Source organism: Xiphophorus hellerii, chromosome 6, assembly GCF_003331165.1.
Source record: "Xiphophorus hellerii strain 12219 chromosome 6, Xiphophorus_hellerii-4.1, whole genome shotgun sequence".
Lineage (NCBI taxonomy): Eukaryota > Metazoa > Chordata > Actinopteri > Cyprinodontiformes > Poeciliidae > Xiphophorus > Xiphophorus hellerii.
In genome coordinates, this window is record NC_045677.1 from 13,437,508 (window position 1) to 13,463,236 (window position 25,729).

The following is a 25,729-nucleotide window of genomic DNA, read 5'->3' on the forward strand; positions in this document are numbered from 1 at the left end:
CATTGTTAATAAAACATAAGCTCTTTTGAAATACTGTCTGTCTGCTTAAACACAAGAAATTTCCAGTTCGTAAATTTTGCAAAAGTAAAAATTAGATGTTTACTTCATGACACTTCGTTACCAGAAAACACTCTCATCTCTTAGCAACAGATTAACAACAAATATTGTTATTGTTAAAAAAACCATAATATTTCTTCTGCTCTTCTGAAATAATACTTATTTTACACTACTTAATAAAAATTTTGCAAAAAAGTTACTGTTTTTTGTCATTGGTGGTAAATACATTGTCAAACAGACATTCAACACAAAAGTAAAAATCTGATTTATACTTTGTGGCAGTTCGTTGCCAGAAAAAAACGCTCATCTCTTAACACCAAATTAATAACAAGCAAAACTATTGTTAATAAAACATAAGCTCTTTTGAAATACTGCTTAGACACAAGAAATTAACAGTTGGTAAATTTTGCAAAAGTAAAAATCAGATGTTTACGACATGGCACTTAGTTACCAGAAACACTCTCATCTCTTAGCAACAGATTAACAACAAATATTGTTATTGCTCAAAAAACATAAGATTTCTTCTGCTCTTTTGAAATACAACTTATATGCTACTTAACAAGAATTGTGCATTTGGTGAGTTTTGCAGAAAAGTGAAAATGTTTTTTTTGTTTTCATTGGCGGTAAAGTATATTATAAAGTAGACATTCAACACAAAGTGAAAATCAGATGTATATTTTGTACCAAAACGCTCTCATCTCTTAGCAACAGATTAATAACAAATGTTGCTATCGTTCAAAAAACAAAAGATTTCTTCTGCTCTTTTGAATTTCTACTTATCTTATACTACTTAATACTTAACAAGAATTGTGCATTTGGTTAATTTGGCAGAAAAGTTTAAATGTTTTTTATTTTTTTTGTCATTGGTGGTAAATACTTAGCAAAAATACAAAGCTTAAACAATAGAAAAATATATTGGGACTGGGAAGATATTTTTAAGCAAAAGAAAACAACTGTTAAAAAAAGCACAGCGACTAAATCCAAGCTCAACTAAAATAACAGATAAATTGACAAGTTTATCCAAGATGAAACAATTTTGTGACTATATTGTTTTCCTACTAATGACAGTCCCAACACGTTTCCGTCCTGCACACAGAGATCAAACGGACTTAAATGATTAGTTAAAACATAATTAGAGTGATATTCTGATGATCTGCTGAAAAGAAAATGAACTTAAAGACTTTTACAATAGCAAGCTTAGTAATAACTCTCCACAAACAGTAAAAGAAACTCTTGTCAGAACTGAATAAAAACAGCATGACAAGTGTGGAGGCTGTTTGTGAATGTATTTGTAGCATTCCTTCTCCTCAGCCAGCAGTAGTTGGTTAGTCTTGTGATCACATTTAAAGATTTCACCTGAAAAACAGCCAAATTAAAAAAAAAAAAAAAAGTATGAGAGATTAGGTATTCCACTGGTTGCCTAGGCAACCATTATATCAGAGCCACTTCTTTGTAAGGAGTACCGTAACAGTGATTTGATTTATGTGGTCTACACACTGCAGAGCAGCTCTCGCTGTATGTGAAGACACCTCGGGTCAAAATCTCATCGTAGAGCATTCTGAGCTTTAATTCTTGTTCATTTGAGCCGATTGTTATGTCATCATCCCACACTGGAGAAAGAACGTTTCCAAAAGTCCCCCAAATTATTTTCAGAATAATCTTCTCAAACTAATTTTGATAAGGACTGCATTAAAATTATTAATGCAGTCCAGCTTCTTACTTGAGCTGTAAGTCACCCTTCAGCAAGATGCTTACAGCTCATCACAAGACACACAAACCAAAACACCCCACACAAATCTAGGTTTCAAGAAATACTTTACTTAGTTTATTATAAGAATATTGATCATATTTTTGGTTTGCAAAGGGAAAAAAAATACATTACAGTGTTTAGGTATCTTGCACACTAATTTCATTTGGTTAAACAGGCATTATAACCAATCAAGTCATAACAACGTTTGCTTATCCAGTCATACAAAGCTCAGTAAAACACTCCTATTTGTATAAAATGACAATCACATAACAGTACTCACCATTAATTTCATTTACACCAGGACAACACACACACACACCACTGTTGGGATTTAAATATTAAAATGTTGATGTTAGAGAAGAAAAAAAAACACTTTAGAAACTTAGAATTGACTGACTGGTTATGCACACCAGTCAGCCAGGACATGGAAACCATTAGACTAATTATTTTAGGTCCTTATTGACGAGGTATGCCTAATTCCACATTCCTTTATCGTCACCTCTGCTTAGCAACCAAAAGTAAAAAAGAAAGGAAGAATTGTAGATTAACTTTATGACCCATAATAATTGCCACCTGTTAGTAGTTTTACTTTTGAGGCTGACTGGTGTCATCATACACACCATGATGGATATGACAACAGTTCTTAAACAGAACACTTAAAAACAGGCTGAAAAACCTTGTGTGTGAATTACCATTAAGTCACAACGACAATCATTCATTTAGTGTCAAAGGTCAGACGTGACAGGCTTTAAGAACATATGTTAAAATCCTTAGCAAACAGTGAATTCCTGTATTTCACTGCTCCAATATTCATAATTACTTGTGCTGGTTGGGTAACACTGAAATGCATTAAAAAGATACTGCGAATTTCTGATGATTATGATGATCGCTGTTTGCCATAGCTGCAATACCTTTGGGAGAACCTCTTGGATTGAAAGTATGTGCAAACAGAACACGCAGACCATCATCAGAGCTCCTAAACCACAGTGAGCCGCAGCTGAAAAAGCGCATCAAACCCAAAGAGAGCCAACAGGAAGCCAGAGAGGACAGCAGTTTGACACCAATGACAATTCACACAAGGTTAATTTCCCTCATGACAACCCCTCCTCGGCGCGAACACTTCATCACTGTAATAATGTTAGGAGGTATGAGAGAGAGCATCAGCGAGGCTAAATTAAATAACACAAGCAGCATGATGTGGCTTCTTTCCAAACAGAAATAAAAGGTGACAATACAAAGTATTAAAGACATTAGTTACTCTGCAGCTGAGCATCAGCACTGAGGAGCAAGCTGAGCCCTTCTGTCACTTAGTCCAGAAACTCAGGGCTTCAGCTGTTGCTGTGCCTCCTCAGGCAACGCGACTGCATTTGGACGCCAATATTCACAACAAGAGAGGCGCCTCTTCGTCATGGCTCGTGGTTCCGACTGTCCCATCCCCCGACCCATCCAAGCACGTCTACTTAAAAGTCAAAGTTCAATCTCGTCTGTCCTCAGTTGTCCTTTGTCAGGTAACCCATGTGTGCGTTAGTGAGGAAGTCACAGGTGGGGATGCTAGTGACTGCTTGGTGGATGTTCATGGCGGTGATCTCCCTCGGCGCCCTGAAACCCAAACAGCTTCTTGTGAGGATTTTACTGTAAAACTCAAAACCATGAAAAACTAGTTGACCTATTGACCTCTGATTAATATCTCATTTTTAGTGTGTAGAGCAAAACGAACCCAACATTCCAAACTAGTACGGATTATTTCATTCAACTATAGCATAAACAAAATCTGACAAATGCAGTGTATATAACGACTTGTTGTTTGTCTGCGCCAACTTCGTAAATTAAATACAATGAATTCCTTCCTATGACTTAGTCATCTTGCTATATTGAAATAAGCATATGATTGGAGCAAACTGACGACCCAGATAAGCTCTAGACGTAACAAATGCAGTTAGAAGTGGAGCATTACGAAGCAGTCACAGAAAAAAGCTGACCTGTTCGGAGGAGATTTAGCGTGGGCCCCTGCCAGAGCTTCTCTCAGGATGTCGTTGGCAAACTGCTCCTGTAGCCTGACACACACACACACACACACACACACACACATATGTCCACCCCCACACACACAGAGAGCCATAATTAGATACAAAGAATCCAACGGACCATCAAAGTATAAAGAAAAAAACTCAAAGTATATATTCAGCAGTGTGAAAAAATATTTCACTCTTGCACTTAAATGTTTCAGATCCTTTAGCTAAATCTTATATCCAAAATAATCAGAGTTAATACAAAAAAGAACTTTTAAATAGTGATTTCCGACATTATAGGGATGACGGTGGCGGCGGTGGTGGGAGTTCCTTTCGCACAGCAGGTCTGATTACTGCCAGAGCGGTAGAGTCGAGAAACCACTCAAATTTGACCTGTCCAACAACATGAAGTAGGCCAAAAGATCTCAAAAAGCAACACATTGAGTCTAACCTAGAGAAAGGTAGAAATAGATGACAAAAAGTCATCTATTTCTGTCTGAAAGTCAAAAGTCTGAAAAAAGTTACAAAGTCATTCTTTAAGCTATGGGGCTCACAACTGTAAAAATATGATCTGGATGATCCCACAAGACAAGAAAATGGTGGACCGTTATGTAAAGTTAATGCAGTGCTGCAGAAAAGACCATCACACCTGACAAACATGTTGGTGGTATAGTGTGATGTTCTTGAGTCGTTTTGCTTCTTCAGGACCTGAACAACGTGTCCTAATTAAAGAACCTTAAATTATGTTCATTAGCAGAAAACCACAAAGAACAAAACTGGCTTCATGTTGGGACCTAAAGTGGTTCATGCAGCAAAACAATATCTGAAGCTCATCACATCATATTTAGTGGTGTACCTTCAGTTTTTGCATTTATTCATAAAGCTCTGACAGCAGTCAGACTGTTTTCATTCACACACACTGTACAGTTAAAACTGCTTAGATGATATCAATGACTGTAGAATGACTGCTTTCCTTCAGAGCCTTACTGACCTTCAAAATCATTGCTTCGATTACTGGAGCAAACACACTCTTCTCCACTTCCACTGGTTGAAACAGTACCCCGATCTGAAGGAGACAATTAGACACTGCGAGGTTTCCCAAAAAGTAAACATAACAGGTGAGCTTCGTAAACTTTGAGTGCTGCTCCAAACCTGCTGGGCCGTTTCGCTGACGAACTGGGAGGATATGCAGGGGCCGAGGAAAAACTTAGGCTCCACATCAGTTTCCTGCTCCTCCTCTTTGACCTTCAGCTTCTGGCAGGGAGGAGTCACCGTGACAATGTCGACTATTTCATCATCTTCCTCTTCGGGTTCGGTCTTCAGCAAGGCTTGCATCTGCTCTAGCCGCAGCAGCAGTTCGTCATAAGTGCTGAGGGTCGAAGGGCACTCTGTGGAAATATATGAACGTTTAGGAAATGGGATTGTTTTTTCGATAAGTTCAGCACTGAGATAATTGAAATATCCCACTCATTCACAGCACAAAGTGAGACAAAAATAACAAAAGGCTGATTATCATGCTGTCTGGCCAGGCATGTGACTCACTGAGCTAAGCAGCTTCGTCTCTCACCCTTTAGAGATAAAAGATGGAATAAGTGAGATCTCCTCATCAATAGAATTACAGATAAACAAAAAAGAAGACCACTCACACTGACCGCCTTCACACACACCAAACCAGCAAACATATCACTGTATCAAGTGCTAACTGCAGAAGAAATACACCCACACAGTCAACACTGCACAGGAAACAGTCACCCACTGAAAGCAGTGGAATGAAATCACTAAACCAGAACCAGAAGATCTTTCTTTAAAAGATGTCCTGCAAAATGTCCACAAGCAGAGGCAGAAACCTACCAGGTTCGTTATCGATTTGCGTGAGAATGTCCTCGATGGACTCGTCGTCATTCCTGTGTTGGGGTTCTGGGTCAGGTGGAGTGTAACCCCTCTGCCGGCACCACTGTACAACTTCTTTGGTCTTTGGCGGTGTGAGGGCCTGTAGGCGGGGCGAGTGGTCCAGCACGTCCTGGACAACCCGCTTCACTGCGACGGCTCGTTGAAGCTGCAGAGACGCATACAAATTATATTCATTAAAAATAAACTGTGTTGAAAAGACCGACTTCTGGCTTTGACCTTTTACTTATGAAGCTGTTAGCAAATCAAGCCAGTCTTGGTCCACAGACTACTGACTGCTGTCGTTTCTCTGGCTGTTAACCCTACTTGTGCTTCTCAATCAAATTGTTTTCCCCTAAAAATCTGTTGGTGTCATTTGCTCTCCAAATGCTTGGTTTAAAATTGTAACAAGTGAAATACGTCAGATCACAAGGTCCATCAGAAAACTCCAAGAACTCTATAAAAACTTCAAAAATCGGGGATAGCGTCAGAACTCCTTTCATTAAGTGTAATACTGCAGTCATCCCCGACTACTTCCCTTCCAATAGCGATGCCATGATTCTTCTGCTCACTTTCAAATCTCTCTTCTACTCTGAATCTCCTTGATCTTCTGCGCGCCATCGCTCCTTTTGTTCTCTCACCGTTTCATCTGCTGACCTGCTTACTAAGAGCTGTGGAGCTATTAGTTGAGTCAGTCATTTTGAAAACACTTTTTTTTTTTAAATGTGCTTGTAATGTTCAGTGCATTATATACTTTATGTTGTGTTGCCTGTTAAATGTTTGGTGCTTTTATTAGCAGTTTTCTGCCGTGCTTTTAATTGTAATTGTATGTTCATCGTGAGTATAAAATGTATTACTATAAAAGATAAACCCAAAATCATAAAAGAGCAAGTGCAGTCTGTTAACACTGTTTCATCGACTTTAAGCTCCCTAAAGCTTAAAGTCGATGAAACAACAGGAACAAGTTCTGAATATCCATGTCTGGGTTTGCCCTGATAGATGTAAAGTAGAGCTTGTTGCAAAGACAAGATAGCCTGTGTAAGTTTTTGATGAAGCCGTTACAAAGGGACAAGATGACCAGGCAAAGAAGCGTATCTGACCTGACAGAACAACATGAGGCAAGCAGAGAGCTCACCCAGACATGAAGCAGCCTGGAGACAGATTACACAGACAACGCTGCAGACGTGGCTCATTTTAACTTAAAAACTGGAAAATGAAAGTTGACAGAGACTTTATGTCTCTCTCTAAGTGAGCTCCACTTGAATGTTTTATGAGTAAAAGTCTGATTATGTAAAAAAAAAAAAAAAAATTAGACAATTAAAGTAGTTGAATGCATTCATTAAAATAGGCCCCTTAGTGTTTACAAGAAAACTGACTATGAAATGACTTCATAATTAGTTAAAGGCATGAATAAATCTGAATATTATTTACCTCTGATGCTCTGCGTTTGCCAATATTCCAGGAGTAATACTGTTCTACGGAAGAGGCACAAAATGGATGGGAGTCTTCGGCTAAACGGAGAAACATAATTTCAACTTGTGTTTAGTGTTTAGTAAAAGCACAGGTGAAGAGAAATTCAAACTTTTCAGACAGTTTTTATATAAACGGTGTCATGGAAACGTCACATGAAAAGTCAAACTACTTACTTTTATCTGGTACTATTAGAGGGAACTTCTTCACTACAGCAGTCAGCAGCTGCATCATTGTTTCTATATGCTCGGTGCTGAGGGAAAAAGCCGTTGCTCTGGTTACTTAATGCATTCAGTCTTGATTATTTTAATAAATGTATGACTTCTGGCCATGGCTCCAAAACTCCTTTTTGCTGTGGTTGCAGTAGGCTCACCTAACTTTCTCACTTAGGTGCAACTTTTAGTGCACCCATATTTTAGAGCTCCTTTATCACCAGCTTATGCTCCTATATCTTTAAAAGTCAGTTATGCAATTTCTAGTGCAGATTCAGCTTAACATTTTGGACACATTTGTAACAGTAAACAACAATTTTGTAAAAATCTGTTGAGAACTCAAAAAGTACTCAAGTTAATGTGCAAAGAATGATATTATTATAGTAGTTAGTATTACTAGTTATCATTCAATTTTTTTTTCCTCTTTAGTAATTTCTACACAACTCTCTCACCATCAGAGAATGCATTTTCTTTTATTAAATTATTATGAGCATTTGAAACATATCTATAGAAGATGACATATTGTGTCTCAATAGAAAATTTTCAGAGAAGCCACTGCTCAAGACAGAGCGAAATAAAATCTTCCTTTATAACAAATGAACAAATCAGTGTTAACGATGCTCCAAGCACATTTTGATTTGTGCATTTTTTCCCAAGCTATGATTTGCAAAATTCATATATTTGAATTTACTAAATGAATGTCTGTTTGTCAAGACTTTATTGCAGCCTGCAGCACAAACATAGAACCCCTCCTGCTCCAAGACTGTTATTTTTTTACGAGCAGAGAAGGTCTTGCAAGTTATTATAATTAGCTATAAAACTTGGCTTGAATTTCATAGTCCATGTTTTGGCCTCCTATTGTGAAGATTTGATTTTTCATCTGCTCTTTAAAAAAAAAAAAACACACACAAATGAATGTCAGAGAACTTTAGGCAAAAAGCCACGCCATAATATGCAGAGAATAAGCAGACACTCGACCAAAATGGTCAAATAAATCTGACAGACGAACCAGGCCGTTCTGAAGCCTGCATACATCCAGCTGGATGGTAACTGACTCAGAATTAGCTGCAGGCAGAGTGAGTGGAAGAGACTGAGGAATGAAGGCATCCTAAAGCCCTGCTTCTAGTGTCCACAAAGGAAATTTTTTATTTATTTATTTTTTTAAATGGAGATGATCCAGTGAATCTGTTTGTCCTTACTTGATCAGATCGTGTGCAGAGGTGTCTGCGCCTTGCTCCTGCTTAACAGCAGTAGCTGAACAAGGGACATGGGCTGAGGGTGGAGCCGGCGTAGAGACCGGCGTCGACGGACCAGCTGTGATGGCGGGACCAGCACTTGGTTCCGTTTTCACTGTGGCAACAAAGAGCGAGAGCAGAGACACACATGAGTCAAAGGTCACACATTCTATGAAGTTAAAAGTAGCTAAAAAAAATAATATTTGGGTTCAAAAATAAAGAGATTGTTAAATACAATTTCTGCTTGTAAATAACCAAAAACATTAAGCTTTCTCTAAATAAACTGTAATTGGGGGTTGAAGGAAGGCTGAATGTCCAGTTTATTTTATATTTGTCTGCGCTGTTTACTGCTGTGCATTAAAGGCTTTGTAGATTGTTAAAGATTAATTACGCCTCCACTCCTAAGCCAGTGCAATAACAAATGAATACCATCAAAATATTTGTATGAAATTTTAAAAAAAGTAATTGATGCAATGACCAAATAAACATACAAATTATAAATCAGACCAAACTAAAGGTAAATTAGGATCCTATGTGGGAAATCTGGAATTATTCCAGACTTCTTAGGGCCTAAAATTGAAAATTAACTTGATGAGATTTTAAGATTCTGTAGAAACAATGTTTTGTTTATCATTATTTTTATCATCCTGATTAATGATACATAAAATGGAGATGGGTAGAAAGTGATGAATCTGAGACAAGATTGTGGGTGGACTGAGGATGGACCCGTCTCACCTTGTGCCAGAGGCGGGACAAGGGAGGAGGGGATCTGGCTGGTGGCGTTTGGGGCGACTCCCGCTCCTGCAGCCCCATGGGGTGTCAATGAAGAGGAAGAGGAGGGAGTGTTGGAGACTGGGCCTTTAGACACCACTACACACAGAGAAAACACACTTTGTATCAGTGGCTCATTTGGTAAATATAGTATGCGTAAAAATTAGATGAAAAATTATCATATAGATCTTGCAATGAAAAAAAAGCAATATGATAAAACTGAGTTTGTGATTTAAATAAAACTATATATTAAAAACTGCTCAGTTTGTTCACTTGTAAAAGATATAATACAAAAAAAACTATAAGAATCTTATATGTTTCTCATTTAACATCTATTTTTTTCATCCTTACCTTTACCAACAGGCATGAATATGGTCTGCAGCCCAGCAGACCCAGAGCCAACTCCCAGCTGCTTGAGCTGGTTAGCAGGGATTGTTAAGACTGTCTGCTGGGAGCTGGAGCCTCCAGAGTGAATCTTCAGCATACCTGCCAAAAATAATGCGTTTTATATGCAAAGTCAGTTTTACAGCTCTGACCATCTTCAGACCAACACATCAATGTATTTTTCTAACAACCTGACAGTGCAGCACTCGTCTTTCCTCCTCCAGTTGCCACCCCGCTGACTAATGACGATGCAGAAACTAACGGCGTGCCGCTGCTTTTGGGCACACCCACCACGGCAGCCCACTCCTGCTCCTTTGGACATGCTGATGACGGGCATATTTGTGACCCCTTTAGCAAGCGTTACGACCGCCCCGCTGGAACTCGTGGCGCTCTTCGTCACAGTGGCAGCTCCTTTGACCAAAGAGGCAACCGCTGCCTTGGACAGGCCGCCGCCCCCAGCTGCGCTGGAGCTTTTGGCTGCACTGATGACAGCTGCTTGGTTGGCTGACACCAGAAGTGAGTGGGGCTGAGAGGCAGGCTTCCCGCCATCAGCAGTCTGCGTGGAAACACACAAATCATCAGCTGCTGACCAAAAATTTATTTTAGATAATTAAAGCTTTCTTTTTTTAACTAAATGTGCAAAAGATTTTCTTCTCTCTTTCATTGATAAAGCTGAATAGGTCAGGATAGTTAATGGACTTCCTTCATACATGAGCAACTGTGTAATTCAAGGTGTACTTCATATATAAACTGAACAAGAACTAAAATTTGTATACCTCAGAACAAAAAGCAAAATATCAAAAGGGAGGACGTACAATAAATCTCAATTTGAACACCAAATGCAGTGCAAAAACAAAACAATACAGCTACCATACCTACCTTGTAAAGGCTGAATATAAATCATCATAAATGGCAAAAAGATGGCTGTCTCCACAGAGAACATACAATGAAGTGGAGCTAAACTGAATGGAGGAAGTTATAATTATTCAGACTCAACCATGTGAGATTTCACAGCAACATTCTGTCACCAAGATGGCAGGTTATGTATGGAAAAGATGTGCCAGCATAAACTTGTTCTGAATATGTTCAGTGATAAACAGTGTAGATCTGTCTAAATTATCCTTTATGCAAAACTACAACATTTAGGCTAAAATCTAATTAGACCAGTTATTCACCATGGAAGCCTATAAAGCAGCATTAAGACATTTACTCTCAATCTTAAAATATTTTTGCCAAAATAGTTAAAACCAGTCACTGCACCTTTTTCAGTATGTTTAGTATTTCCACCCCTGCAGATGCTCTGTTGTGTCTGTATGTGTCAGGCAGGTAGAAGGTACCAAGAGTCTCACTTTGAGTATATTTTCTATAACAATCTGCTGGTGTGAGTCATCTGAAATGGAGGCGCGGGCTGAAATTTTGATGGAATCAGGTAGGTAGTAAAGAGGAATATAAACACAACAGTGTTTAAAGTGTGACGGACAGTCTCTGTGGCTAGACATTTTTATTTTATTCAACTGATGATTACGCTGATTATTGACTTCTCAAAGAAGAAAAAAAAAAGACATTTGGTCTCACAAAGAGGGTTATGCTATGTTTGAATTGTTTGTGTGTGTTTTTTATGGCTGAGCATTATGTTGCCATCACAACTGTGTGCAATATGCATATCGGAAAGCACTGTTCAGAGTGCAATTACTGTTGGCTAATATATTTCAAGTGTTATGAACTTGAGTATTACATGCTAATGCAATATTTAGCCAGTTGGACAGTTTCACAGCAGCAGATTGTCACACTGAACACAAATGACATTGCCCAAAATGCCAAAGGTCACAGAGTACTGGAGGCACAGAAGAGAAGGTGAGGAAAGGAAAAAAATAGGCATATGTTAGCAACTGATATTGACATTGTAATATTAAACAAGGTTATTCTAATATTGTGCAAACCAAATTTTCATTATTTGAGTTACTGAGGCCTAGCTCCAATCCAAACCATGAGCAAGGTTAAATCCTCTTCAGTTTCCCCTTCAATCATGTCTGCTCTTTTCTGATAAACACATCATGTGTTTGCAACAAGTAATCATTCTGTTTCTCATATATTCTTTTTGAACTGATCAAAAAACATTATTTGCATTTGTACCATGCATGTCATCACCTATTTTAAAAGATAAAACTGCTTTGTAAGCATGTTTTGTGTACATGCTTACAAAAAACATTGTTGAATTTCCACTAATTAAATTCCTCTTTAAATCTGGTTAAACTAGTAAAAATAAATAGGAGATGAGAAATATCTAAACTCAACTTTAAACAGTTCCTGCAGTTTGGTTTAAAAATGGCTTAAAACACCACTGTGATGCTCCCAAATGAGTGTAAAACATGCCTGTTGTTGAGTTGCTGCTGCCCCTGCTGCACTAACAGGAGTGGAGGAAGCAGCTGTGATGACTCCCCCCGTCATCCTCAGTGTGGTGGTACCAGGCTTGGACATGTGACCCGCTCCCGCTGCTGTTACAGTCTTCACAGAGCCGTCGGACAGCTTAAGCTGCGCTCCCTGTGAGCTGCCAACAACCTGTCCGTCATGGCGAAAAAATATCAGACACGTTTATTACTTGCAATCGAGATTAAACTGTAAACAAAGGAGGTGAGGTGTCACCAAGGCTAAGGAGCAAAATAAATCAACCACATTCCTGAAATTCAAAATACAAAGTACAAACTTCAATACTCAAATCTAGGTGAGAATCAATTGCAAAAAGCATTTTGAAATTCATCATAAAACACAAAGTATAAGACTTTTTACATGAAGCAACTTAATGGTGTTTGGTGCTAGTAAACACCAAACAACAACAAACAAGACAAATCAGAATCACACACTAATAGTTCAAGTACTGCCTAGACCTCTAGGCAGTTTTTCTCCCCAACCTGAGCCAAGATGGCGGCCTTCTGTCCAGCCGTCACCCGGATAGCCTGCTGGGTGGAAGTGGCTGTAGATGATCCTGAATGACCTGCTGAACTGGAACTGCCCTGCTTCCCTGATCCCTGTGATGGCTGACCAACCAGGAATGTACCCTAACAACAGCAAAGTGATATAACAGAGAGCCAGTCACACTGTGCAAATGAGTATTTGGTAAGTTGCAGTTTAGAGGATTAATTTTAGCATTTAACAGCTGCAGTTCTCTGGGTCAATGCAATAAATGTAATAAACATAAACTTCAGCTCATACAGCCTTTAACATATGAAAAAAAAATGACGTGTTGTCAAAACATCTGTTAAACCATTACAATAAAACAGGGTTTCATTATATGAATTACTACATTTTTATGTATGGTATTAGCATAACACAAAAATCCATTGACCTTAGCATCAAACCATAATTTAAGTCTTTGCTAAATTAGGCACTAGGTCATTAATTATTCACAATTCTGTGAATAAGTTTAAGTTATGACTTCATGTGCAAAGCGAATGTTGTCTGTGAAGTCCTCAGTGAAATCTCAGCAGATGGTCGTTATATAATCTTATAAAGTTGACAACCAGATACAGCTTCTAATTAAGAGCAAGTTTTGTCCCGAATATTACAATCAGAGAGAAACTAAGACTACTAAGACTACTAAACTAAGAAATGAAATTATTGTTTTGCAACTATAGTGTAATGAAGTAGATATCCAATTTCATACAGATGAAAATGATCTAATAAGCAAAACAGGTAATGATGATGAACCATCTGTTTAATAGATCCACTTAAATCACAGATGCATGAGGAAGATGTTTTCTCCAGAATAATTAAACAGGAAACCTCAATGCTGCTTGGTTCTCACAGCAAAATAAAAGAACAACAATGTTGACCCTGTTTGACATTCACCAGAAAAACACAAATATAGACTAGAGGTAAAGAGTTTGCATCGATTGCTTTGCAGAGAAAAAAGAACTGTTTACCCACCTGTGGGGTTTGTTTCAAAATGTAAGATGTGTAGGAGAGGTTTGAAGGCAGACTGCCTGAAGATGAGGAGGATGAGGAGTTCTGAGAGCTGCTTGTACCTGCTGACGGGCCGCTCTGGGACTGGTGACCTACATAGCAGAGAGGCACATTCACATCAACTTTGAATCAGATAAACAGTATTTTTCTTACACATGTGCAGTATTAAATATAGTGCTTTATTAAGATGAGAAGAAATGCGGAGGACAGGCAGCAATAAATTACTCCAGCTTCCTTTCAAAGATACTCATTAAAACAACTCAGGTTTGCCTTGCAGTTTTTGAAAGCAAAGGATGAACTTCTAACACACATTGTTTTGAGGAGATCTTCACTTTAAGGATACAAACCAGTGACGTAACTCGTCTTACTTGCACCAGAGGCTCTGAGGATGGCTCCTTGTGGAATGAGAAGCAGCTTCCCCTTCCCTGACGGGTTCTTACTGTTGGTGGTTAGGTAGAGTTTGGTACCTGGAGGCAAATTAGCCAGGTTGGCTAAATTGTTTGCTGGCAGCTGCAGAGTGGCCATAACTACAAAAAATGTACAGAAAGAAGACATTTCTTACTTGTCCAGGTCATATATTGTGTTTATTAAAATGTCATCACAATATCTTCATATATAAAGAGGCAATTTTACACATTATTGTAATGGACAATAGCCTCATTATGCAATGTTATTTGGTAGTGATTATAATTAGAAATGCACAGAGAAATCCGTGGATGACTGGAATCAGCAGATTTTCAGCTTGATTGGCTCTAATCAGTGACAGGTTGATCAAAACCTCAAAACTCCTGTCCTTTCCCAGCCAGTTAACACACCATATACACACTCTTGATTTGGAAATGGTGAAGGAGACTCAAAGTTAGCTGTTTTCTGTCTCAATCAGGCCTTTAAAAAGTCTGATTCCATTTACCAATGCTAATCAAGCTAATCTCTACAATAAAAGTCTAATAAAAACTGAAAATATCAACTTTGTAAAAGTTTCTTTCTTCGCTTTAAGATGGCAGCAATGATTAGATATTCAAAATTATGCCTGTCAAAACATGGAGCTTGTATATTTGTGAACTCTGACCTCCGCTTTTGCCACCTGAACCACCGGCAGCCTTGGCGCCACCTTGCTGGGCGGTGATGCTCCCCGTTCCACTGACAATGGCTTTTGCAACGCCCTGAGCCAAAACCTGCTTCCCGGCCATCACCTTGGAGACGGAAGGGCTGCCCTTTGCAACCAGAATCTGTCCGCTGCTGATGGCGACCTGTTTCACCGAAGACTGAAGCGTTGAGCTCACAGGAATACCCAACATCTTCAACAACAAGAAGTATCAGATTAGCTTTATGAATCATTCACTGGTAAATTAACAAGTGGATCATTATTCTCATAAATTATTGGTGAGACTCAGAGTTGAAGTAATTGTGACCTTGCTGGTTGTGGACCCTGTGGCCTCTCCGGTCCGTTTCTGACTCGACATTGAGATCATGTGACCTCCTTTCACTGCGACAAACTGGTGGGCTGCAGCAGCAGCAGGTTGCTGCTGGCTGGTTACTGTGGAAACCATCTGCTGTTGCTGTGTTGAAACCTCCCCGGGCTCCTGCTTGATTATAACCTGCAAGGAGACACATTGAAAGGGACTGTAAGAGGACATGCTGCCCATAAACCACAGGAGGCAAAGATATTAAAGCCATTAGGAAATCCACTGTAAACAATATCTGGAGCTGGAGAAATATCATATAAATGATAAATAAGATGCCTTCTGACTGGGAACGACGATGCTCTCATGGTTTTAGTAGACTGCTGAGAATTAGGAAGTGCTTTTATGCCTAAAGTAATGTTTTTGTGAGGGGGCCTCATCATTTATTCATGACATGGATGTTTTTACAATTTCCATATGTTGCCATTAGCTGTTGTGTTTAATAAACAGTAGGTGTTGGAACTTTGAAATGAGAGAAAACACATTAAAACCAATAAAAATAACCTCTATGAAGGAAGGTCGGGGTAATGAGAATGTGAGTAGCGAGGTATTTTCATAGCATCCAATAGAGATCTTTCTTGTACCACTGAAATGTGCAGCCCCTCCCCCACCCCCAGAAATATGTCCTATTTAAATAGGTGCCAAGACACTCGCATCTGCTGAACACCCTGGGCTTCTATTAATACCACACTGCTTTGTTAACAACACCGATGATAAAAAGTGACAAACTGTGTGGCGTTTTAGCTCAAAATGATTTACGGACACAAACTCACCTTGACCCCCGATGAGAGGAAAGTGCCAGTGTGAACTTTAGGTGCTGGAGAGCGGGCGCCTTGAGCCTGTTTGGCCGAGGGGCTTCCTGTGTAGAAACGTACATATAAACACAGAGCGTCATGGCATAGAATGAATAGAGAGGAGAGGACTACTGTAGTTCTTATTAGCCAGTGATATATGATATGATATGATTTGATATGATATAACACCATATCATATCAAAAACCTAGTGCATGTAACAAAAATAACTAAATAAAAAAAGTGATTGCAGGTTTGGTGAATCAGCCCACATCTGACTCATCCACTGGGATGAGAGATTGCTCAACAGGATTCCAATCCATTTACCAAATCTGCCTGAGCTGTACACTTATAAATTAAGTGTAGGAGCGGCTGACTGCATGTGTGTGTGTGTGCGTGTGTGCGTGGGCCCGTGTGGGGGGGGCGTGTGTGTGTGTGCATATGTGTGTGTGGAAAAACAATGAAGGTGAAAGAACTCTACGTTGTGATGTAAGCTGAGGATTTTTGATGCGTAAGCGGTTTCAGTTGCTGTGACCATGTAGAGCCTCTGGGTGCTTAGCGAGTAAGCACTCGTTTCCCCTGGTACCGAGATTTGATCCTTCAGTCAAGAGCAATCAACATTTATGTGGAAAACCTGATGTGAGCACCATGCGTCATCCAATCTAATCAAGCCATGAAACACATCAGTCGCTATGGTAACCACTTATCCACAAATTATCCTGCTGGATTAGAACATGTAACATTATTGCTATGAAAAGCTTTGAGAAAGGGAAATAAAGTATTGTTCATTTCCTGCTTCCAACTGCAGTTGTTGCATTTTCTACATCCATGTGGGTGGCTAAAACGCTGCTTTTCAATTTCATTCCAGGTTTGCTTCTGATTCTGAGCAGAACACAGTGAAGCTGGAGATGTACCTGCAGAGGCAGCAGATGAGGATGCCATGCTGATCACCTGGCCGGGCTTATCGACGATAATGTACGGGTTGTTGAGAACAGAGGAGGCGTTCTGCTTGCTGTGGACAGGGGTGGAGGTTGTGGGTGTCCGGGGCAACGGTGAATGGCTGGGAGTAGAGATGGGTGAACCTGAAGGTGTTGAAGCAAACCAGCACAGAGGAAGGCAGAGACAAAAGAAAGCAGAAAGAATATGATTCTATATCATTTTCATGTACTTCTTTTTGTAATATTTTAGTAAGCCCAGGCTGAAAACTTTCATCACATATTTTTTGAATCCAGAGACAAAAAATATTTTCTATTTCTTGGCTGTTAATTCACAATAGCACATAACAGGAAGCCAAATGTAAGAAAGCAAAGTTTCTCAGTTTGGAAACTTTGCCTCAGTTTGGAATTGGAGTTAGGCTTCGCACATGAAGTCTCTGAAATTTCAGCTCCCGGTAATTAACCTTTGACACCAAGTCTGCTGTTTTGCTAACTGTGCTAAAAAACAGTTTAAGACATCAACTCTGTGATCAGGTGTTTTGAAATAATAAAATCCTTTTAATTACATTTATGTGCAACAGACTCGTTGCACACCATGCGTGATGTCACATGCATAGTGTGACATCACATCTTCTCCTAATGTGAATAACATCAGTCACAAAAATGCTTTTTATAATGACTGAAAGAAGAATTTAACAAGTTATCTCGGCTCTCAGATTTTAAGTTATTCTGAGTGGATTAAACAAGAAAAAACTGAACATGTCTGTCATGTGCTGTACTTCATTATTTTGAAAAAAACAAAACAAAACAGGAATTTAAAGTTCATCGTACAAAGGCATCAAGATGTTTTTTAGTTTAATTTGTACATCCCTGTACAAATAAATTACGTCACAAAAAAATGATTTTCTTATTTTAAACTTTCATTTGATTCAAAGAGTACAATGAAAAGTTTTTAATGCAATTTATTGCTCTTAAAGAGAAGTCAAAATCATCCAAGATCAGTCTCAGCATAAAACTTCTCAAAATTGGAAACCGGCCACAGAAATCTCACAGAAAACTGTTGTTTTCTATTACAAATAGGTCACAAACTTTAATTTGCACCATTTCTAACACAATGTAAAAGAAAAGTCTTATCTATCTTTTTCTTAGTGAACAGTCCTCTTCAACAGTTCAAGCAAATAACAGGAAAAGACAATAATACTGATATTAAGAAGAGAGAAGTTGTGTACTTCAGTGTGTTACAATGACATTTCACAAAATGCCTCAGTAAGGCATGGAGCTGTTTTGAAAGAATTTGATTCATCATCCTAACTGAGAGGAAGCACTTACCTGAGACTATTTTGCAGCTCATGGTGATTGGTTGGAACGATTTCCCCGGAGACTCTGCAGGACTGGGCGCCTGTCCCTGGGGAACTATTTTACAGCTTGCTGTGATTGGCTGGAAGGCAGAGTTACCAGGGGAACCGAGAGTGACCCTGTCACCAGGTCTGGGTCTTGTTGGAGTGCGTTCACCAGCAGCAAGGCCTGCATTATGTCCACTTGCAGACTTCGCCATCTCCGCTTTTAATAAACCTGCAGAAAGAAGAATCCCTTGATGCATAACTTGTTGTCAAAGAAATGACGTGGACAAAATGGACGAAACTCTCTGCAATGATTTCATCCAAACTGTGACTAAAGACGCCACGTAAATTAAAAATTATGCCAACAAAATTATCTCTAAAACGATATATAAATCAGCGAGTAGTGAAACCAGTTATTCTGCATTTCTGCTAAAATTCCTGTTTTGTAGCCGGTAGTTTTCTTGGTAGTACCTTTTTCTGCACCAAAATCATGTGAGACAGGAGAGCTGGGGTGTCCATACGTCTGGGTCAGAGTGGCCGTCGACATGGGGCTGGCTGCTTTTAGAGACGCTTTGTTGGACGATGAGGAGCGCTTAGGAATATAGTCTACCCCAAGAGAATCTCTATGAAGTTCCACATCAACCACCTGAGACAAATAGAGATGCTTTTTAGAAGTGGACAACAAGGTGATGCAGAACCTACAGAATTATAATGGCAACATTTTGATTTTGATCGTAAAACTCTACAGCATTTGCATTTGGGCAAAACATTTGTTTTTTTTGTTTTTGTTTTTCATAGAACCTGACATTTGTTTTTGTGGTTCTGTACATGTTCACAAAACACACTATAAAATAAAGAATAAAAAAAAAGAAAAATTGACAAATACAATACTAGCTTACAGGCAAAAGCATGATTACGTCTGAATCTGCACAATGATACAAAACAAAAGCAATCATCTTGTCAATATGTCTTAAACCAAACTAAAAAATGAGGGGGATTTGGCTAAGGAAACACAAAATTATGCATCGGTGGGTAGTCTAGACAATACTGTGATTACTCAAACTTTCCATATCGTCAACAGGTTTAAAATCGAATATGGTTAAATTTCCTGCCTCTCCTTGTTGTCACAGCAAGGAAAATAGAAAAAAGGAAACGATATGCACATCTATAACTTACAGTTTCTGCTCCCAGTGTCTGCAGGCCTGTGTATGTTCTGTCCAGCTGCAGAAACACAAGAGAAGTTACACAATTAAACAGGAAATCTGTAACTATGACAGAGCAGAACAAACACACTCAGATAAACACAATAAATCCAATTAATGTCAGTAAACAGTATAAAAACTGGTTCATGTAGAATAGAAAAGATGTGAGCAAATACGATTTTATACTTTTATTTGTGTCTTTTTCTGAATACCATATAATTAAGTGGTGTTAACTGAAGTGAAATCAAGTAAATGAGGGCTTAAAGTCGCCTAAGGAGAAAACTAAATAAATGTTAAAAAAAAGGGCATTAAAGAATACTGTGACGCTGTCAGAAGAAATAAGCAACCTTAATGGAGATGTGGTCTATGGTCTGACCTTTAACTGGTGGATGATGTCAATGCGTTTGTTGCGAGAGTCTTTGAAGTGAATCTGGATCCTCACAGGAAACTCCCCCCATCCGCGTCGCGTTAAATGAAAGGGAGGCTCGCTGAGAACAGGCACATCGAAAAGCCCCAATTAAACGTCACCCGAATACAAATCTGCAGCAGGTTTCCCCCCACAATGCCTTTTAAGACAAAACATTCTCACAGTTTTCTGTCTCAGCTCCAGTTATTAATCTCTTTAACAATCAATGACCTGAAGATCTTAAATTCTTCTTCTTTGAGGTGTGAAAACAAAAAGGCATGCAAATGTTAGTTTATTTTAGATTTATGCTCAAGTATAGCCCACTAGTTTAAACTTTACTTTTATGCTTTAGCCTTAACAAGACTGAGGCTGTTTGAGAGTCAGCAGAGGGCATCGTGCATGCTTAAGGTTCACGGAGCATGAACACTCGAGTCAGTCAAGGGGAGCTTTGAAGCTGCTGCTGCAGCACCAGAAGAGCTTTGTCAGCTCAAACAGCCTGGAGGCCACGGCTCAGTAGGTGGAGTGATGAATGATGATAGTATCTGTGGAAGACCACTATTTAAGATCTTAAATGCAAGCTGCAAAAGCCAGAAAACCGCATTATTTTCAAGAGAAATCCAAATTTAACTGTGATGCACTTGGATGGACTCTACATGTTAAATATGCTGCTTCTCAATTTTATGCTCACCAGGGACTAGTTATCATCTCAAAACACAAACAGTATTTTGCAGAGACAAGAGTACATAAGGTGCTGCTTTATTACAGATGCACAAGGGGGCACTATTTGTTAAAGTATTTTCTTAAGATTTCTGTTTACTGCAGAGTCACCAAACTGTTGCCCCACTAAGAGGTTAACCTAAAAGCCCTGAATCACGTGTCGACTAATGAATACTGCCTCTTATTACGCAATGTTTTCCAGAATTGTTTTCCTGCTGATAAAGAGGTGGAGCAAACCCCCTTTTTTTTCCTCAGAGCAACAACAAAAATCGTTCAAATCAAATATCGTGTCCATGGGTAACATGGCGGTGTGAAGGGAGCACACTTCCTGAAACAAGTTTGTCCCCGTCTGTCTGGCTTCTATTGATGCCTCAGGTAACCACATGAAACAGCAATCAAGAGCTGATTTCTGTGAGAAGAGGAGGAGCTCTGCCTGTCTCTCATAACATGTTCAGAACTGAGGAGTGTTTACATGCACTGTTGATTTCTAAATACTGAGAAAGATTCACACAGGAACAAACCTGACTTCCACCAGATCGTTGGGTTTGTAGCTGGGATGCAGAAAGAACCAGACTTTCTTCACAAAGTGGTCGATGCTCGGCTCTCTCCTCGAGCCTCTGACGTACACCATCCACTTATGGGTCGACTGATCGTTTTCTTCCCGCTTATCGGGAGGGATATACCTAAAAGCAAAAACAATAGTACAGAACAGAGAGATCAGTAATTGTTTGGTTGTTTAATATATTCCCTGAAAAAACTGAAACGTGTAAGGAAGACAGAAGGGATAGCTGCAAAAGACTGTTTTCCTTTCTTTAACTAAAATCTCTACAACAAAAGAAAATGGGAAATAAATGTTTAGCTTTAACTTAAGGGCTGATGGAGATACAGCTCTGCAGGCAACAAAATGTTCAACACTTTCGACATAATACACGTGAGCCCAACACACACAAAACAGAGAAGAAATATAGCCCCCAACACGGTTAGCTTAAGCTCCATAAAAGTAACAGATTGAGCTTTGTGGGATTATGACAACTTTCATGTCATGGCGCATAAAGAATCCGCCAGAAATTGTAAATTTTGTGGGTCACATCAAGCCCAAAGGGAAGATAAATAAGATAAAACATGTTTTCAACCTTTATCAAGACTGGGCTTGTCATAAAATCAAATGGTGGCTCCACTCTTGGGAATAAAGTGTTGCACAAGATCAGTTCATCTGTGTGGTTCAGATCACAACCACCAGCTGCTTGATAAGTTCATCTTGTTCTTGTTTGTTTTGGATTTAGAAGTTATACACGAGACACTCTCCATACCCATTAGCACCCCCGATAAACATGTGAAAAGGTTTGACATGCTCATTTTAAAACAGTGGTATAAAGTAGATATAGCTGAAGCATATATGTTACTTATGCCAGTAGTGTTCACATTTTGTCATAAAACTATCCAGTTTAAACTACCCACAACCAAAGATGTTATTTTTTCTTTAAAAATACTAAATTTAGCTCTGATTATATTATTTGTTTACCACAAACATGAACTAAACAGAGATATTTTAAGGGATCAAATTAAACTAATATTTGAAGAAAAGGAATCTGTAAATTATTGTTGATGTGAAACATTTGAGCTAAACATGTCTGCCACATGAACAAAAAAAGCATACAATTTCATTATATTTTTCTGGATAGTATTTTGTTGAACTGGAAATATTTTTTCAGTCAATTCTCAGCAGAAGAACAGAACATGGATCATCTCTTGCTTTAGCCAGGTTCAACGAATGATCTGCTTTCAAGTAAGAGTTGATGAATTTTTGTGTTTCTGTGACTATAAAGTAAATAAAACAAAAAAACATGGTTAGTAAAAGACTGCATGGACCTAATTTTCAGCATACTAAGACAGATGATGATTTAAAGCAAGTTTGAGTTCAGTTTTGTTGCATACTTGGATACGTTTCCGACAACAATGGTCTTCTTAACATAGAGTCTGGAGGCTTCATCTCCAGTAGAGTGGTAGGTCACCCTCTGCTCTACATCCATGGGTGAAGGCACACCAAATGTGTCCTAAGAAAAAAAAAAACCATGTAAAACAATTATGAGATGGAGCAGCTATGGAAAGACCACAGACCCTAACATTTCATTAAGTCAAACTGACTTTGCCTGTATTTCGTCCAGGTCTGCGCTCCTGCTTGCTGCTGTCCTCTCTCCACGTTCCCTCTCCGTTCCTCTCAGTGCCGTCTCCTTGCTGTGAGAGAGATTCACACTCTGAATGGGCCAGGGATTGTGTTTCCGAGCCCTGGTTGAGAGGGGAAGAGGAACGGGACGGAGACTCCAGGAACCGACGGATGGCCGGATGGTTCAACACTGCAGGGTCACTTTTCAAGGTGTGCTAGAAAAATGCAGAGAAAATATGATCAACCTTTGCAATACTAAATTATTTTCCCACTTCGCTGTTTAACATCTGTGTAGTTTTGGTTGTTTCATAGTTAACTTTTTAAACATTTATTACTGATCCTGTGCCAATTATATCCACCAGTAAATGTTTTGTAAATGCTGACGACGGTAATTTTCTCATCATCTACTCAAGGTTTACTACACATAAAGGTGGTTACAGCACTATATGTATGTATATAATCTATCAACAATACATATCCTATAGTTAATTTGATTTGATCAGACATTATCTCAGATAATAAATAAGATTAAACTTCCCAAAAAGAGAGATCAGAACAGTAACCAAATCTTCTGAAATACGCATAAGTTTAAGTAGTACATAGGTACAAAAACGAATCAAGAACGGGACTAAATGTCTGTAACTGACCCAGAACTTTTTTTTTACTCTTTGACCTATAAAAGCTATTTGCTCTAAAACTATTAGAAAATACCTCTGGGGGCTTTGTTATTCCAGAACTGGCAAAGTAATTTGCCACTATGCATGCCCGTAGCTTGTCCATCATCCTCCTGGCTTCATTTAGGCGCTGCAAATAAAAGTTGCATTAGCAAAAGTATGCTGCAAATTTAAAAAATAAAAATAAAAAAAATAAATGGATTACAGACTAGAAGAAGTATGTTTTTTATATAATTCAGAAACACATACCTGACTTATAACATCTATTTCATGCTCTTTGTTCTTCATTTCCAAAGAAAACTGCTCCCTAATGATGTTTTCAATTCTCTGTACAGTCGCTTCTCGAGCTGAGAAAAAAATATACATATATATTTTTTTCATTTTATATTTTAAACCAGAAATATGTAATTAGACGTAGTACTTCATATTATTAACTTACCATTATGTTCAGCCGTTTTGTTTCTCTTATTACTTTGAACCAGTGAAATGTCATCATAGTCTGGGTCGTTGTCTTCTATTTTCCTTTTAATTCCTGACATGTTTACCTACGAAGAAGACAAAACAAGATGAAAAGCGCATTAGGCTAACGGTGGCTAGTCGTTTCTGTGCTGTTTGGGTAGTTATGATTGTTGTTAGCATCGCTTAGAGAAAAGTTCAATCAGTTACAGCAAATGATTGAAGCTAACTCTGTAGCACGAACTACCTTGGGAGGTGTTTGCTACACAAGGCTAAAGGTTTTAAACTCTCAGTGAATTAGCTAACATTGTGAGTGTGGGTGTAATAAGCACGTACATAAAATGCTGTTGTATTGTACCCAATAAAAATAAACACAGTTGTGCCTGCTATTCTTGCAGCCGACTTCAGGTTAAGGAGCGCTAACCTTGTTTGCTAATTTAGCTAACATTGGCACATGTTTGCAGCCACCGAGTCCGACTACATGAAAAGCAGACTTACTGGAGATGTCTGTGCAGTGCAGTAACAATACTTGTTTTAACTCAAAGCGAGCACATCCTTGCTGTAATCGTCCAGTACTCGTGTCTTGCTATTTGCTAAATCTCGAGCTGCATGTGTGTGCTAACTGAGTAGTGTAGAGTTAGCCTCGACATTCACCAAATAAGCCACTGGGGGCCGCTGTTCTACAATTGAGTTTTCTCTACTCCTGAAGAACTGAATAAAAAAAAACAACAAAAAAAAACCTCGTACATAATGTAATGTGATTCATTGGAAAAAGGGAGTATCTCCTCATCAAAAATGTTACTTGCATTACAACTTCCAACCAGCAAAACAGGTAATCAGAAATAAAAGTGGAAGTAGGACGTCATTCTGCTTTCAACGGGAATGATAATTAGATGCTGTTACTGAAACCAGAACTGTTTTCAGATAAGCAGTGCAACAATAAAGTGTTTTTTTTTCCTTTGTCACTGAATCTCTCTGAAAATATTTCAGTGGCTTATCTATTCTTTAGAAATCATACGAGTATGACATAATTGCCAAAAATAAATTCCTGAGATTTTCCTGAGCTTAGAATATGCAAAACAGCATGACAAATCACATATTTTATACATCTTCTACCTAAAAGTCAAGCCCCTTTAGCTACTTCGAATATTTTGGTTTCTGACTGAATTGGTAGCACAAAAAACATAATTCAAAGCACTACTTGACCAATAAAATGTTGCAAGAGTATTCATGATGCTTCAACATTTTATATTTGCCATATTACAAACACAAACAGAGTAACTTTTGGTGGATTTTATGTGATAGACAAACACAGACTAGCTCATAACTGTGAAGTTGGAGGAAAATTACAGTTTTTTCTCTTAGACTTGAAGGGTGTGCAATTGTTTTCAGTCCCTTGTACTCTGAATAAAATAAAATCCAGTTCAACCTATAGCTTTCTAGTCAAGTCAAGTCACGTAATTAAAAAACAGAGTACACCCTTCCGTAATTTAATCTCAATATAAAGCAGATATTCTAAAACTAGAGATTATTAGCATCATACAGATCAAGGAACAGAGCAGACAAAAAAGGGATAAAGCTGTTGAAAATGTTTAAACCATAGTAAAGTTTTTAAAAACAATATTCCAATTAGTTTTTTTTTTTTTTTTTCAAAAGCCATAGTAAGTCCTTTTTACAGTGTGTCACAAGTCATCTAGATTACTAGATGCATGAAGTCATCTAGTAGAGATGACTTCATGCGAAATGCTTTTTGTAAAATGAAAGGTATTTTCATAGGAACTTAAAAGCTAATTTCCTGCTAAAGTAGCAAAACAAGCACTACTTATCTTGAGCAATGCCACTCGG

At 38.5% G+C, this 25,729-nt stretch overlaps 1 protein-coding gene across 1 annotated transcript; it reads right to left on the reverse strand.

Annotated features, from left to right (window-relative positions):
- Positions 1-1,855: 1,855 nt before the first annotated feature.
- yeats2 (YEATS domain containing 2) lies at positions 1,856-24,549 on the reverse strand. The gene is made up of 31 exons (XM_032565930.1): positions 24,383-24,549; positions 23,868-23,973; positions 23,678-23,775; positions 23,466-23,558; positions 22,736-22,969; positions 22,526-22,644; positions 21,112-21,273; positions 19,844-19,955; positions 19,442-19,486; positions 18,737-18,911; positions 18,255-18,497; positions 16,905-17,072; positions 15,972-16,057; positions 15,148-15,333; positions 14,805-15,033; positions 14,095-14,262; positions 13,700-13,827; positions 12,685-12,831; positions 12,149-12,334; positions 9,965-10,331; positions 9,743-9,877; positions 9,356-9,490; positions 8,585-8,735; positions 7,350-7,426; positions 7,135-7,214; positions 5,668-5,872; positions 4,969-5,204; positions 4,808-4,882; positions 3,807-3,861; positions 3,525-3,537; positions 1,856-3,406 (listed from the first exon to the last, which is right to left on the reverse strand). The coding sequence occupies exons 2-31, from the start codon at positions 23,965-23,967 to the stop codon at positions 3,298-3,300; spliced, it is 4,317 nt and encodes a 1,438-aa protein (XP_032421821.1). The 5' UTR covers positions 23,968-23,973; positions 24,383-24,549; the 3' UTR covers positions 1,856-3,297.
- Between the last annotated feature and the right edge of the window lie 1,180 nt (positions 24,550-25,729).

Excerpts from the sequence above, each read along its gene's own strand:
- yeats2 (XM_032565930.1), bottom strand. The coding sequence starts at position 23,967 with ATGTCAGGAATTAAAAGGAAAATAGAAGACAACGACCCAGACTATGAT. Across the intron at positions 23,776-23,867 it reads CAAAACGGCTGAACATAATG|CTCGAGAAGCGACTGTACAG; the intron begins GTAAGTTAATAA and ends TTTTTTTCTCAG. Across the intron at positions 7,427-8,584 it reads TCTGCACACGATCTGATCAA|CACCGAGCATATAGAAACAA; the intron begins GTAAGGACAAAC and ends TTTTTCCCTCAG.